The 15,362-nt window shown below is 52.9% G+C and overlaps 2 protein-coding genes across 2 annotated transcripts; one reads left to right on the top strand and one right to left on the bottom strand.

Moving 5' to 3' along the window:
- Positions 1–1,125: 1,125 nt before the first annotated feature.
- MAD2L1BP (MAD2L1 binding protein) lies at positions 1,126–4,016 on the bottom strand. The gene is made up of 2 exons (XM_054819582.1): positions 2,346–4,016; positions 1,126–1,741 (listed from the first exon to the last, which is right to left on the bottom strand). The coding sequence occupies exons 1-2, from the start codon at positions 2,691–2,693 to the stop codon at positions 1,211–1,213; spliced, it is 879 nt and encodes a 292-aa protein (XP_054675557.1). The 5' UTR covers positions 2,694–4,016; the 3' UTR covers positions 1,126–1,210.
- A 93-nt stretch (positions 4,017–4,109) lies between these two features.
- Positions 4,110–15,126, top strand: GTPBP2 (GTP binding protein 2). Its single transcript, XM_054819580.1, has 12 exons — positions 4,110–4,355; positions 6,724–6,750; positions 7,388–7,572; positions 7,877–7,985; positions 8,536–8,733; positions 9,015–9,189; positions 9,814–10,033; positions 10,478–10,613; positions 11,014–11,072; positions 11,808–11,979; positions 12,245–12,409; positions 12,840–15,126. The coding sequence occupies exons 1-12, from the start codon at positions 4,176–4,178 to the stop codon at positions 13,035–13,037; spliced, it is 1,824 nt and encodes a 607-aa protein (XP_054675555.1). The 5' UTR covers positions 4,110–4,175; the 3' UTR covers positions 13,038–15,126.
- The last annotated feature ends 236 nt before the right edge of the window (positions 15,127–15,362 follow it).

Below are 15,362 nucleotides of genomic sequence, written 5' to 3'. Positions count from 1 at the left end.
ATTTTTGCTAGCAAGAAACTGCAAGCAACCTCACTACCAGTAGGCTCAAGTTTCTCTTCAAATGGGATAGAGCTATTAAGCTCATTACATTACAGATACATACCCAGCTGACTGAAGATAACTCCAGCAGGTATCTAGTTCTGATGCACTGTGCTCTAAGTGTTTCCCTCCGTGCCCCATTCCACACTAGACACTACAAGTGTTATTAGAAGAAAAGGCTCAAGTTCTGCTTCCAGGTAATACATTCTGACTTAGAACAGGAGTTTGATAGGTAAATATAGTGCTGAACTTGATCACACTCCCCTCAGCTCTTCTTCACATTTCAGCAACATTTAGAGTCTAAGACTCTAAGACTTCTAAGAGGTAAAAGTAAACAACAAAAGTTAGTTTCTTGCTAAGTGAGAATGAACTAGCCTATTGGGGCAGGAGTCCTAACTTCCTCTGAAGAGGGTCAGAGCAGAAATTGCTTACTTTCAGTTTTAACTATATCAAACTGATTGTCAAGACTGTTGGTCTAAAGGTTAGTTAAAAAAAAAAAATAGGAAGATGTGCTTCCCTGCCTCCACAGGACCACTCAACTTCTTTTCATCACCAGTACAAGACCTCCCAATTGCTGAGAAGTCCCACTGTTGGGATTATTAAGTAACTGAAATCAAGTTATGGAGAAGTCTAATTTTATCAGTTAGATGGGCAAACACTTGAGTATTCAAGCCTAATCAGGCTGCAGGGAAAGATTGCCTTTTACAGGAATAGGGTACGTAAGAATGGTTATGGCCTTTATAGTAAAGGCCAAGTGTATTAATAATCCCATACATTATGTAGACTCCCAAACAATCAGGTAATGTAGTAATTATTACCAGAGAAATGGCCACATTAAAACTCAGAAGAGAGAAGACTGTATCTAGTATTCGCCAGTTCAGCAAGTATGCAGCAGGAAAGTTTTACTCCCAACACACTAATTCATCTCCTGTGCCACAAGCCATGTCCCTAAAGAATCAATGTATGTGTGTGCAATTGTGCTTTAAAGGGTATTTGCTTTCAACAGTTCAGGAGATGAAGACAACACAGTCCAGCTACAGGAAGGCAATAGATGCCCCAGAGAAGAGATCCAGACAGACAAGAATATGCGGTTACATTTGATAAAATTATTATCACCTAAAGCAGCACCAAAGGTTATTCAATATTCCATTAAAGTTCTACAGAGCACAGGTCATTCATGAAAGCCTTTGAGCGTCACTGGTGCTTGAAACCAGACATAGTCCTCCCAAGTAGAAGTCATACGCTGAAGAGGCGAGGCACTTATGTTGATGTCACCATTACAGGACAAGTTAACAGTTAGTTTCCTCCCTCGGGTTGGCACTTTATAGTTGAGCTTGGGCCGGAACCAATCAACACCACAATCGCGGTGTCCTTGGAGCATAACAACAGTGCCCATGACAGGGAGAGCCTTAAGTTCACTGAAGACATCTGCAACAAAGAGCGAGTGAAAGAGCTTGCGAACACAGGATCCAGTTTTCAGGCTCTCCTCAGCACTGCCCTCACAGATACCCTCCAAATTGAGCTCATAGAGCTCCTTGGGGCTCATGACATTGCCTCCAAGTAGGATAAGAACCCGAGGAACCAGTGTCAAACTAAACATTACTTCCAAGTGGCGGAGCACTCCCTCCAACTCCGTCAACACCTGTTGGCACTTCTTGCTTGCCAGATCCATGGAGGGTGGCTTCTTAATCACATCTCCATCCTGGAAAACAAAACAAACAGATTAGTACATTTTGTTATTAGAACATATTAGTCCTAATACACTCTTCAAAGAGCATAGCCCATCCCATCCCTGAAAGTCAAGAAAGGCTCAGAGGGTTTTATGCTCCTTTTAAGAAATATAGGTACCCACATACAGAATCAAGAGATCCAAAAGGAACACAAAAGGCTGCTCTATAGCTGCTCAATTTTAATCTGAATCACACCACTGTTGAATCCCCACGTGAAACCCCATCTTTTAAAGACCAACTATCACTCCAAAACCACTTAAGATTTAAAAACCCTTTTTCTTGGAGTTGTTTGATCAACAAACAAAGCAGTAACATGCTTTGAGCAGAAACTAGGACAACAAGAGATAAACAGTAACTTTAACCACTTAATTTAAAAGAAAGCAAAGCTTTAGGTTAAGTTGTAGCAACATTTAAGGCTACAGCTACCATGAGCTCTTTATTTTAGAAGCAGCTGACACATCAAAATACGAGCTAGTGAGCTAGAACAGTTAGCTGACAGGCAAAACCTCAAATGCCACAGCCTCTGAGGCCCAGGGGCGTCCCCCCAGGCCCAGGAGTCCCCCCCGGCCCCCTCACCTGCGTCGGCCGCCGGCAGAAGTAGACGAGCTGCTCGTATGGCAGCGGGAGCTGGTGCCGCTGGTGCAGGATGTGCTTGAGGAACTCACAGGCGAAGCGGCAGCAGCTCTCCCGGCTCACAGTGCCCGGGAACACCACAGACACCGAGGGGCAGGCCGCCGCCAGCCCGTTCCGCCGAGACCTTATTCCGCCACTACGATCCAGTGCTGGCGGTACCTCAGCTATAAGAAGCGGAGACGTGGGAGAGGCTGCTCGAGTAGGGGCCGTTGCTACACCATGAGCCGCCATTTTCTGGCCGGCGAAGGGCGGCCGGCTGGAATTTGAATGGCCGCCGCCGCGGGGCATCATGGGAGTGGGGGGAGCAAGAGCTCCGCGCGGCTTCCGGGGGTGTGGGTGTCATGTTTGGTGCGGAGGAGTGGGGTTTCTACCTGGCAGGAGGGTCCGGGCGGGGGGCGCAGCAGGCAGCCCAGCCCCAAGGAGCGGAACGGGCTGACCCGACCGGCCCGCTTCTTCTGCCCTGGGCTTGGCAGCCGCGCGGGGAACAGAAGCAGGGGCTGGGGCCGTTGCCCGGGTGCACGGTGGGGCCAACGACCGCCGCGCTGAGGAGGCACCGCGGCGGCTGTGGCAGGCCCGGGTGCCCCATCCCGGCCGTGGGCGCCGCGAGCTGCGGCTGCCTCCTTGCAGGGCTGCTCAGGGGCCTCCAGAAACCAGGTCAAATAGGGTTGGGTTTTTTTTCCGTCTGTGCTGGGTCTCGCCCAGAGCACATCCGCAGAGTGCGTGGCAGTGAGAGGACAAAGCCCCGCCGGCCGCCCCCGGGCCGCTTAACTCCCTCCGCCCCCGACTGGCAGCCCCACTGGCTCCGGTCTTCTCGCAAAGGAACTCCCTTCCCCCCGCGGCGTGCTCTCCTCCTCCCGCAGTTGGCAGGCGGAGGCGGGGAGCGTGTAGTGGGAGCTGCCGTGTTTGGAAACAACGTGGCCGCAGCCCCATTGGGTGCAGCCTCCAGAACACGGCGAGGGGAAGGCGGTCGCTGCCGGTGGGTGGCGGGAGGAGCCGCTCCCCGGCGTTGGCGGCGGACGAGGTAACTTTACCGCAACCTTGGCTGCCTGTTAGAAGCGCCAAGGAGTGCGAAAGTTTTACAAACACGAATCAAGCGTCGCCCTCCCCAGGGGATGCGGCGGTGAAAAAGGAGGCTTGGTGGCGGTGGTGTTGGAGACTGACAAACACTCAGTGAGGGGATGCGGCACACGGCAGGAGGGTGTTTTGCTGTGACCGCCCTTCGGCAGGAGTCTAAGGCGTCCTGTGGGCTCGCTCTGTACTGGGTTGCTGCCGCGGTGTAGTTATGCGGTACCTCCAATGCCAAACACCTTCAAAAACGTTCCAGCTCCCCGATGCCAGTCAGAACGGGTGCTGATAGTTCGCTGTCACTGAACAGGACACCCGGGGCTCTGCCCTGCCGCGAAGCCTGTGAACCATCAAGGGGGAAACCCGCGGGCACCGGCAGATCCCGGAAGGCAGGGCCGGGGGAGTGGCTGCACCCCCGCGCGTTGAGCGCCGCGGCCGCCAGGCGGCGCCCCCTCTCTCGGACTCCAACTCCCATCCGCCCCCGCAGAGGGAGCCCATAAGGGAGCGAGCGGGACGCGCCGCCGGGCGCGCTGGGAGCTGTAGTTCTGAGCAGGCGGTGCGCGTTGCTAGTTGTAGGCGGGAGACGGGCGGGACTCAGTTTCCCGTGGCGCCGCGCGGCGGTTGCTGACGCCGGGACCGGGGCGGCGGGGCCGGGGCCGGGGCCGGGAGTGGGTGCCGCACCGGGGCGGCGGGGCCGCGCCGGCCGCCATGGACTCACGGGTGTCGGAGCTGTTCGGGGGCTGCTGCCGACCGGCGGGCGGCGGGGCGGGAGGGGCGCTGCGCGGGCGCGGGGGGGCCGTGCCCGGTGGCGGCGGCTCGAAGGCGAAGAAGAAGAACGGGCGGAGCCGGGGGGGGAAAGCCAACAACCCGCCGTACCTGCCGCCCGAGGTGAGCTCCCCTGGCCGGGCCAGCGGCCGCCGCGTCCTGTCAGCCGTGGAGGAGGCAGCCCCCGCCCCGGGGCCTGGCGCCGCGGGGGCCCGCGCCGCTCCTGTCAGGGCCGGGCAGGGGCGGGGGGCGTCGCGTCGCCGCTGCGGGGCTGGAGGGGGCGGAGAGGTGGTGTCCCCCGGGCGGCGTCCCCCGGGCGGCTCGGTGCGACGTGAGCTTGCCGCCCCGCGGCAGCTCCGGCCCCTGGCAGGTTTGTTCGCGGGTCAGGCTGGAGGCAGTTTCTGGAGAGGCTCGGCAGAGGGTCCCACGGTGTTGGTGCGGCGTCGTGCCGGGGTTGGGCTAGCAGCCTTGCGGGCGGTCCTGCAGCCCCGGCCCGAGAGCAGTGTGCCCCCCTGCCCCGCTCTCTCCTCCGGGGTTTGACGTGGCAGCGCACAGTGCTTGTGCCCCCAGTGCCAGCGACCTCCCTTCGTGGTCCACCGAACCCTGTCTGTTAGTAGTATCTCGCTGCCTGGCATCTGTCTGTGGGTGCTTTGCCGTCTGGGAACTAAATAGCTTCGGAAATAAAGCTTTGCTCAACTCGTAGTCCCGAGCATCCTGTTCGCATCTCTCCCTGAGAGCCTATCTGGTGGGTGTAAGTCCCTTTCCAGCTGCCAAACTCATAGACACTGCTCAGCAGGTTCTAGTGACTCCCTTCCCAGCTAATTTGGCAACTGTTTTCTTACACGGAGATGCAGACAGTACTGACAGAGTGTGAGGCACTGGCCTCTTGCAGCAGGAAAAAATGCCATTGGTAGTAAGTGGGTGCGTTGGTTAGTTCAGGCACTCAGCACCGCACTGAAGGACTGCCACCGTCGAGAGCATTACCCATTACTTTGCCCCGGAGTCGATGGCTTGGCCCCATTCAGCGAGCTCTCCGTAAAATACATAAGAGCCTGCACTGAGAGGGAGCAATTCCTCCACAAGGCAGGGCTGTGACTCTTGGCAAGAAGGGAAAACAGCACTGCTACTGTTAGATCTTCTCCACGGCCAGGATTGTCCCCTGAAGCCACAGTTTAGTTTTTGTTTCTTTCAACTGGAGGCTGGACAGCCCCCTGTGGTTTCAGCACAGCTTCCTGTCCCTGGCTGCCCTATGCAGTATGTGGCCCAGCAAGTCTAGGCTTGTTGCTCTTCTAGTCTCAGCTGCCTTGAAAGAGACCCACCCCCTTATTTAGACAACAGTGTAGTAGGTTAATGTGTTTTTGTTAATACTGGAAAGCTGGTAGATGGTAAGAGAGGAAAACCTTCCACAAATACCCTTTTCTCACTGCATAGCTCTGCTGCCCAAGAGCTGAGCTGACAATTCAGAACTTCCCTCTGTTGGCCTTTTGCCACCATAAGCACAGCTGGGGTTAGGACCTGAGCTAGAAGGCAAGGAGAGGGCTGTTGCCTCTCCTGACGTGCAAATTGGTGTCCAGAGGAAAAGGAAGTGCTCAGTGTTGGCAGCCCTATTTAGTCTGCCAAAGTACTTGGCTTCTTGCAGGCTCCAGCTCTTTCTCAGTGGTCCTTAGACTGAATCAGTGGGAAGATTACTTCAATATTAGCTATATGTTCTCTTTGGAATGCTGGAGCCTGTTGTGATTGGAGTGAGCTTGATGAGTACCTGGGTCTTTCTATGACAACCCAGTCTGGCTCCAGCCCTTGCTGGGAAAGTTCTGAGCACATTGTGTACAGACAGTCCTGATCAGGTCTGCTTCTCCAGAACTGCCAGACCAGTGACCAGCTTGCTGTACTGCAAAGTCAGTAGCTTGCTTCCTTATGTCTGTAGTCCTTCTCTCTTGCAGAAAGAAGATACGCAAGGATATAGAAAGGAGTAAATGAAAAGCTAATTGAGTGAGGAAGGGTATCAGTGTGCAGGAGAGGAGGCAGCGACTTTTGTTCCCAGTCCCCTGTTTCTGTGCACATTGGGTGGTTGGAAGCTGCTGGATAGGGTGGGAGTGGGATGGGGTGTGTGGCATTGTGGGTTGTGGATGGGTGAGGCGGGAGACTTCTAATCATCTGCTGTGCCTTTTTGAAACTGGAACTCTCTCTCTGTGACTGTTAGACTGGCCCTATTCTTTACTGGCAGTAAAAAAAATCCCCCCCAAACAGTCTATTTTTGTCCTCTGGTTTTCATGATGTGGGATGCAAACAGCAGAAACAAGCCTAAAGTAAGTTCCAGTTGAGTGTAGGAATGAATGGCAGAAGGCTGTGACCTAACACAGTACATTTCTGCCACTTTCCCTCTCTCAGAAATCATCAGCACGAGCTGCAGAGTATCTGGGCAGCCGATGCCTCTAGAAGTCCCTGCTGCTACAGCATCTAACCTTTCTGTCTTGTTTCATTCTCTGACCAGGCAGAAGATGGGAACATCGAGTACAAGGTGAGCCTCTTGAGGTTACAGAAAGAGCTCCTCCTCCCAGAGGGTTATTTTGCAGTGAGTAACTTCACAAAGACAGCATATGGGGAACATGTCCAAGGAAGGGACAGAGAAGTGGACACTGTACTAAGGAACTATCAGTCATCTTCTGTGTCTCTGTGCCTAGCAATACCCAGTATGCTGAGCTGGGAGAGTTTGATCTCAGTGCTCATTTTTAGGAATCTGTTTTAGGAGATGAGACCCACTGTGTTTTTCCTGAAATCTTCCCTTTGCGAGAGCTGCAAGTGTCCCTGATAATCATTTGTCACTTTCTTGTGGCTGTTCGGCCATTTGCACTTCCTTGGCTCCTGTGTCACAGATAGGTCCCACAGTGCTGTCTTTACCCCCACAGCAGGCAGGGTACAGATCCCTTTGGCAAGATGCAGGAACATTCTTCTACCATATGTACGCACCTTTGTGAAGCCCTTTCTCGCCTGTCCTGTGGCTTCTGTACAGACACTAACATGGGCTGGGTTTTCTATAGGTGGGTCAGAGTTGGAGGCATTGCTTCATGGTGTTGGGTTAGGGAGTTGCTGGCTTGGGCAATGGGATTCCCTCTGCATCCAGGCTGTGACTATAATTACCCCCCTCCATTAAACAGCTAAAGCTAGTGAATCCCTCGCAATATCGCTTTGAGCACCTGGTGACACAGATGAAGTGGCGACTACAGGAGGGCCGAGGTGAGGCCGTCTATCAGATCGGCGTGGAGGACAATGGGCTGCTGGTGGGCCTCTCAGAGGAGGAGATGCGTGCCTCACTCAAGACACTGCGCCGTATGGCAGAGAAGTATGTGTTCCCTTTCACCTGCAGGATCTGCAGGCATAAACAGCCTCCAGTAGAGAGGCTCGGCCCCAGGAGTCCCCTGAGGAGCCGGTGGCTCCATTCTACAAAGCCCCTATATGACCAAAATTCCTTCATCACAAGGCTCTGGAAATACGAAGGCAGTTATAAGGCTTTTGGCTGGAAGCTTGAGGCTTCTTCCCTGCTATCCCCAGCTTTCATCCCATTCGCTTTGCCAGCTGTGATTCTAGAGGTCCTAGAGCTGCCGAGTAGAAGCGTATCTCACTCCTTCCTTTCATGTTTGTGGCAGGGTTGGGGCTGACATTACAGTGCTGCGGGAGAGGGAGGTCGATTACGACAGCGACGTTCCAAGGAAGATAACGGAGGTGCTTGTCCGAAAGGTGCCTGACAACCAGCAGGTAGGGACCTGCAACTTGGCCATCCTCTCCTGCTGGAGACTTAGAGGCTTCATACAAGCAGCTTCCTTTTGGGATAGGAGCCCAAACCCTAGAGGGACTTTGTCATACATTGGCCCATAGTAGATGCTTTAAAGAGCTGCCAGAGGGAGGCTTGATGATAACAATTTTCATCTCCAAGACTGTGGTTTAGGCAGATACCAGTAGGGGAGACTCACCTCTGATCCAGGCAGAAATTGTTTCACTTCTACAGCAACAGTTCAGATGCAGGTCAGTGTGCAAACAAGGAAGGATTTAGAAGTCGTGCTGCAGCAAATGGCCTTTTTTGTGATATCCAAGCCTGATGTGTCACACCACAACTCTAGAGAGTATATCACAACTCCTGGGCAGGGGTTTGCTGGGAGCAAGAGTAGAATCTGAGCAAGATTTCACTGCACAGTGTCCATCATGGAGGGAAGCTCTCTGAGGCACATCTCCACTGCCTTATAGTGTTCATGCACACCCAGCGCAGCAGCGGTTAAGCTTCATGATTTCTCTGTTCTTCTTCCTGTAGTTCTTAGACCTGCGAGTAGCTGTGCTGGGGAATGTGGACTCAGGGAAGTCAACCCTGTTGGGCGTCCTAACGCAAGGAGAGCTGGACAACGGGCGGGGCAGAGCACGCCTCAACCTCTTCCGGCATCTCCATGAAATCCAGTCAGGAAGAACGTCGAGCATCAGCTTTGAGATCCTTGGCTTCAACAGCAAAGGAGAGGTGAGGGACTGGGCTGCTGAACTCAGAAAACTGGAGGAGAATAGGACTACCCTGCTGTTACAACTGTGAGTGGGACATGAGGGAAGAGAGGTAGCACAGCTCTGTGTCCCTTTAGCTGAACCTGAGTGCTACTTGTCCATTTGCAACAGACATAATTTCTTGCATGTATGGTGAATGATCTCTCCTCACTAATTCTGAGGTCAAAGTGGATAGATAAGAGCTGGGTTTTCTTCACTTGCCTGCTGGGGCTCCTTCTCTCACGGAGTTGTTATATTCCTCAGGTGGTAAATTACAGTGACTCCCGAACAGCAGAAGAGATCTGTGAGAGTTCTTCCAAAATGATCACTTTCATTGACCTGGCTGGCCACCACAAGTATCTGAAAACAACAATCTTTGGCCTCACCAGCTACTGCCCGGACTTTGCTATGCTGGTGGTTAGTGCCAACACTGGCATTGGTGAGTGTTGCCCCGCCTGCGTGGATTGACAGCAACACATGAAGAGAAATGAAGAATGGGGAGAGTGGGTCCTTGTTAGATGGGAACAGTTGTCAGAAAAAAAGCCTCTACTGATTTCTTGTAAGCCAGTGCCTATGAGTGCCTGGGAGGGAAGGCAGAGCTGAGATCCTCTTACCAGCTGCAGACCACATTAAACTGTACTCTGGACAGAGAGGGTTTGTTTGGAATTTGAGGCTGTGTTTGCCAGAAAAAAAACCAACTTTGACATATTCTTAAGGGTGTTGAATCCTGAGGCCTTCTAAAAAGGCAGCTGGAGTTCTCCCACATCTTTCCTCAAGGTTTTTTTGGCTGTTTTCTGGCAAACTCTAGCCCAAGAATGAAAACTACTACATCTTTCTGAAGCAAACAGATCAGTCACAAAAATTCTTGGTGGCTTTTATTTTTCTGGACTGATGTTTGGTTTTGTTTAAAAGAATAATTTTGCTTTTTCATTGCCTGAAGAACTAAGTAGTTAGGGTGAAATCTCTAGAGCGGGCTTATGGGAGAGCCAGGAGACAGCTGTCGCATAAATAAGCAACAGTGATGACTGCTACTACACCTAACACTCTCACTTGTCTCCTGCAGCAGGCACAACACGAGAGCACTTGGGCTTGGCCATGGCTCTCAAGGTCCCCTTCTTCATTGTCATCAGCAAAGTTGACTTGTGTTCGAAAGCCACCGTGGAACGGACAGTGAAGCAGCTGGAGCGAATCCTGAAGCAGCCAGGCTGCAACAAGCTCCCCCTGCTTGTGAACTCAGATGACGATGCTGTTACAGCAGCACAGCAGTTTGCACAGTCTCCCAAGTAAGAGGCCATTCCTTTCTTCTGCTGGGAGGAGGCAATTCAGACTGGGCTGCTGTGTGGAGCTGGGGAAGGGCAACCACATGGGAGGCGACCTCATCTTGCACATCTTGGCTCCTCATCAAGTTTCCTACCTTTGCATTCTCCAAGAAGGCGTTTTCCCCTCCCAGGCCTTTTTTCTGGTCTCTGTGAGCAGAAGGTGCCTGAGGCTGCACTGAAGTTGCTTCTCCATGACAGAAGTGTGGGTTGGCAGGGGATTGGTGCCTCAACCAACCACTGAGGCAGGGGTTACTGCAGCAGTGTACCTATCCCATGTGCTCTCCTGCTTTAGCCATTTATCATTGTAGTCTCTATCTTCTTGCTGAACTTGGTAGATTCAGAATCCCAGACACCACCTGCAGCTGCACTCTGGCCTTCTGCTTATTCCTGTCTATTTCTGTCTGACAGCATCACCCCAATCTTCACGCTGTCCAGTGTTTCTGGGGAGAACCTGGATCTCTTAAAAGTCTTCCTCAACATCCTCCCTCCACTGACCAACAGTAAAGAGCAGGAAGAACTAATGCAGCAACTCACAGAATTTCAGGTGCGTTAAGGGTAGTTTGTTTCCAGTTCTGGTACTGCACTCATTGGCTGTGACACGTGACAAACATCTCTGGCATCTGGACACCATGGGGAGAGACGTGGTAAGCTCCTGGACTACTGGGAGACATTAAAGTAAAGAATGGACTCCAGTCTGTTAGGCTGGGCTCTGTCCTAACCAAGGGATGCCCATCTCAGGGATAAGATTGTTTCTCTGGTTGCCACTTAAAAGGCAGAGGTTCCTCTAACGGGAAGGTAGTGGGAGCTGGTGTAAGCTCTGAGATGGTGTCTGATGACCAGCAGAGAGCTCACCTCCCTCCACACAAGGGGCAGGCACCTTGTTCTCATTCTACAGTGCTATTTTACAGCTGTATGAGCAGCTCATTCTTGTTGCCTTGCTGCAGGTCGACGAAATTTATACTGTGCCAGAGGTGGGGACTGTTGTGGGAGGAACTCTGTCGAGGTAAGTGAGGCCAGGCAGACAAGTGTAGGTGTGAATGGTGGCTGGAGTTCCCACAAGGTTAGAGTCATCTGCAGATGTGGAAACAGTGCAAGGCTCAGTCCTGACTCTGCCAGATGACTGAGCCAAGTGAGGGTAAAGCCCTACGGGGTATTGAGAGGTGCCATGAGCAGACCATCAGTCATGTGGTGGCAAGCAGAGAGTCTGCTCTAAAGTTGCTGGATGAGGAATGTGACCTGTAGCGTGCTGGAACCCAGAGTTGGCAGAGGTTAGCCATGATGCCAAGGCATTGCTTTCCTCCTTCCTCAAGCAGGGGGAGGAAATACAGAGGGCAAGTCCTCCAGTCCCAGCAGAGGTTAACTGCATGCTACCCCATGAGAAGGCAGCTGTCCCTCAGTGTTTGGGAGCGATCAGAGCAGTTTGGCTACCAACGCATCCACACAGAACAGGCGTCAACTGCAGTCTCTCCAGCAGAAACAATGCAGTGTGGTAGAGCACTGGGGACAGGATGGCCTCTGTCTGTACCTGGTATTCTTAGGAGTGATAGTGTGGCTTTTGCTCCTACTGTAGGAAATCCCCGTTCCCACCAGCTTTTGCATACCTGTTAGTTGGTCCCAGATAAGAGTCCAAGGACACTCACCTTCTTGGCCCTGGGGAGTTTGTGCAGGTTGATCTTGGAGGGTGAAATTTCTTCCTTGTCTCCTGATGAGCTATGTCCTGCTCTTCTGCCCTGGGCAGTGGGATCTGCCGAGAAGGGGAGAACCTAGTGGTTGGTCCCACTGATGATGGGAAGTTCCTCCGGCTGAAAGTATGCAGTATCCAACGCAACCGCTCTGCCTGCCGTGTGCTGCGGGCTGGGCAGGCAGCCACGCTGGCCCTCGGACCCTTCGACCGCTCTCTGCTGCGCAAGGTGAGTCCTGCTGTTGCCAGGTTGCTCACTGGTCCAGTGAGCAGGACTGGAGGTTTCCCTGGAGATCTCCCATTGGTAGGGTGGAATGAAGTAGAGATGTTTGCAGGAAACTTGCTGGAAGGGAGCAGGTATGAGTAGGACGAGTACAAGGCTGAGAATAGGATGCAAGCCCAAGTCACAGAGGAGATGTGTTTGTGGTTTTGGGGGCTGTGCAGAAGCAAGGGGACTGGCCCTAACTGGTCTGAGCTTTTGGGTTGTTGTGCAGGGCATGGTCATGGTGAGCCCAGAAATGAATCCCACCATCTGCTCAGTGTTTGAAGCTGAGATTGTGCTGCTGTTCCATGCCACGACTTTCCGGAAGGGGTTTCAGGTGACGGTGCACGTGGGGAATGTGCGACAGACTGCTATCGTAGAGAAGATCCACGGAAAGGTAGGCATGAGAGGAAAAGGGAACATGATGGACCTCTCTGTGGGGTTTGTTGGGATTCCACCATGCCCTCTAGTAAAGCTAGGGGCTACTGGTACCTTGAGCAGCTGGGTCCCTTCCTAGGAGCACACCCCATCCCTTTATCCTTCCCATGTGGTTGCTTTTCCTCCCAACATGTTAAAGAATTCCCTCCTCACAAAACAAGCAGCATGATGGACTACAGCAAGACTCTGAAGGGAGGTGAACTCTCCATTTTCCAAAGCTTGTGTCCTCCTGTCTCCCCTTATGCATACAATAATGGGAAGGGCTCAAGTCACGCAGTCTGAGGGAGGCAACCTGCTCATTTGCCTCATCTTCTTAGCATCCACGTGGACGTCTCCTGCATGCATTAGTATGGCAGATGGGTCTAAGCTCTCCCCTTTTTACTTTTCAGGACAAGCTGCGGACAGGAGAGAAGGCAGTCGTCCGTTTCAGGTTCATCAAGCATCCTGAATACTTGAAGATCGGAGCCAAGCTGCTTTTCCGTGAAGGAGTCACCAAAGGCATTGGGCATGTCACTGACCTCCAAGCCATCACCACCAAAGAAAATGGCCTGGAGGAGTCTCTGGGGCCTGGACAGCTGAGCTTCTGACTACCACTAGGTCAGAGAGATCTCCACTCACCAACACCCGGGAAGAAGGATGGAAGCTCCCGTGGCACTCTGAGTGATGCCTGGAGCTGCTGCTGTCCCGTTCTAGCATGGGTGCCCCTCCTTTGCACTGTGAGATGGAGCCTGGGAGAGTTTCTTGCATTCAGTGCCGTACATGGGGCAAGTTAAGTATGTTCTCCACATCTCCTGCAGATTTCGTTACCCTGCCCTCCTTCAGAATAGATCAGAGGCACCTGCAAACCTGGGCAGGCAAGTTCTGGCTTTGTTTACTGTTTGAAAATTACTGGTTGGGAGGAGCAGAACCCTTGTAGACTAGCAGCGAAGGGATGTTTTTCCATCTCTGACACAAGATCTGGTCCCATTTCTGCTTTCTGAGAACTGGGTTGATAACAATCCTCTCTTGAGCCATCCTGCAGCACATCCTTCTGGGCAGGGGATGGAAGAGGTCCTGCTACCCACAGCAGAGGCTTGGTTGAACCTCTCAGAATGCATTCAGGACACGTTTTAACTGTTTTAATCTTGGTTGGCTTTAATCTGCTGTGTGTCCATTTGTGTGTTGGTTTTGCATTACTCCAATCTGAGTGTCTTACTGTTGGACAAATGTCCTGTTCCCCACTTGCACGTACACACTCCTTCAGCATCCGGCTTTCTGACTCCTGGGAAGCTGTGGCTGCTCCAAGTGGCACAGCCTCCTGACGTAACGGCATGAAGGCAGAGTTTGTAATTGCAGCAGCTGGGCAGGAGGCCGTTCTGTGGAGCAGAGCACGGCCTGGGCCTGTGCTGGCGTGTGCAGGTTGTTTCCGTGGATGTTCAGCTGCAGGTGTTACCTGCTTGTCGACAGCAGTGGTTTGCAGTGGGCTCCCTGGTGTGGCTATTCCAGGGCCCAGCCCAGCTTGCTCCTCACATGCTTGCCTTAATGTGTGAGGAGGACAGACTGTGTTACTAAGACAGAACCAGGTGACTTCTATTGTTTAGATGTGATTTGACAGTGGCGTGATTTTATTTGTGTTTCTCCTTGAGAAAGACTTCTTTTCTTTCCCTTGCCACTGGGGTTTGTTGTCAGAGGAAAGCTGGTGTTGCCAGCAAGGACTCTGTGCACAAAGAGTGGAGCATGTTTGTCTCCTGCTTGCCGTCGTGCAGCTCCCCTGTGTGACCGTTACTGCAGGCCACTCGTAGCCTGGAGGGTGCAGCAGGGGCTGTATAGCTGTACATAGGCTTTTTGGTTTATTGTTGACTGTTAGACCAAATCTGTCAGCTGTGAGCAACAGGCCTTCAGCCAGCCCTGTTGCGTGACATGGTGGCCTGCCAGCCCTGACCAAAGAGAAGGGCGAGGGCCTGCAATAGCACTTGGACACCAAAACAGCCCTTCTACCATCCTGAGAGCAGGTTCTGCTTCTGGGCTGCTGGCACAGGCAGCGCCTGTGGAGCTGAGCAGCCTGTGCTAATGTGTGGATGTCGCAAAGCAGCGCTCTCCACTGGGCTGGGCTCTAGCAGGTGGGGAGATGGCGGCTGCACCCTGCGAAGAGCGTGCTGAGGCGTGGGGAAGCCAGGGAAATGATGGTATATATGAAGGGACTTAGAAGCAGCTCAGTAGTGACAGGAATGACCTGTCCCTTGGGAGAGCAGTGACCCAGCTGAGACAGGAGCTGCTGGCTGAGGGTCACTGCTCAAGCAGGATCCCTCTTTCTTCGCATCCTGGCAGTGGCCTGGGTGTTACGGTGACGTGGGCTTTCACCCATGCCTGCAAGAAGGACAGGCCCCAGCTGCCAGCAGGCTCTTCCCTTTGGTGCTAGTGGGTCACAAAGAAAGCTACCTGAGGGGTGGGGGGACTCCAGCTGTTTGTAGCAGCCCTGGTGTTCTCTGCCCCAAAGCGGGCATGGGGTGCTGTGGCCTCCTCTGGCATAGCTGATGGGTTGTCTCACCTCATCCTTGCCATCTGTGGCATGACTGTTCTTGGTGCCATGCTCTTCATAATTGCTGTTTTGTTGTCTTGAATTTTTCTAATGCTGGGGGTTGTCCCAGTTCCCCAAGCATCTATATATAAATGTACAGAATAAAGATGTTTTATTGAGCTTGCCGTCTGAATTCTACAATGAGTGAAGGTGGAGCTGGGCTTTTTCCCTGCTGCCCTTGGAGCTGGGTCACGGTTGGAGGTGGCTGCCCTTAACCCTTTCCTGCATTCAGCCCCATAAATACTGTCCTGTGGTATGCAAGGAATGCACGCGTGCTGCTGTTTACAACCGTGCTCTCCTGGCTTATCTGAGCAAGCCTGGGTGTGCAGCCTGGGGTGACAGGCAGCCACGTCAC

This window comes from Grus americana, chromosome 3 (assembly GCF_028858705.1).
Source record: "Grus americana isolate bGruAme1 chromosome 3, bGruAme1.mat, whole genome shotgun sequence".
In the NCBI taxonomy this organism is placed as follows: domain Eukaryota; kingdom Metazoa; phylum Chordata; class Aves; order Gruiformes; family Gruidae; genus Grus; species Grus americana.
Note: the sequence above shows the minus strand (reverse complement) of the source record. Positions and strands in the feature narration are given on the sequence as shown.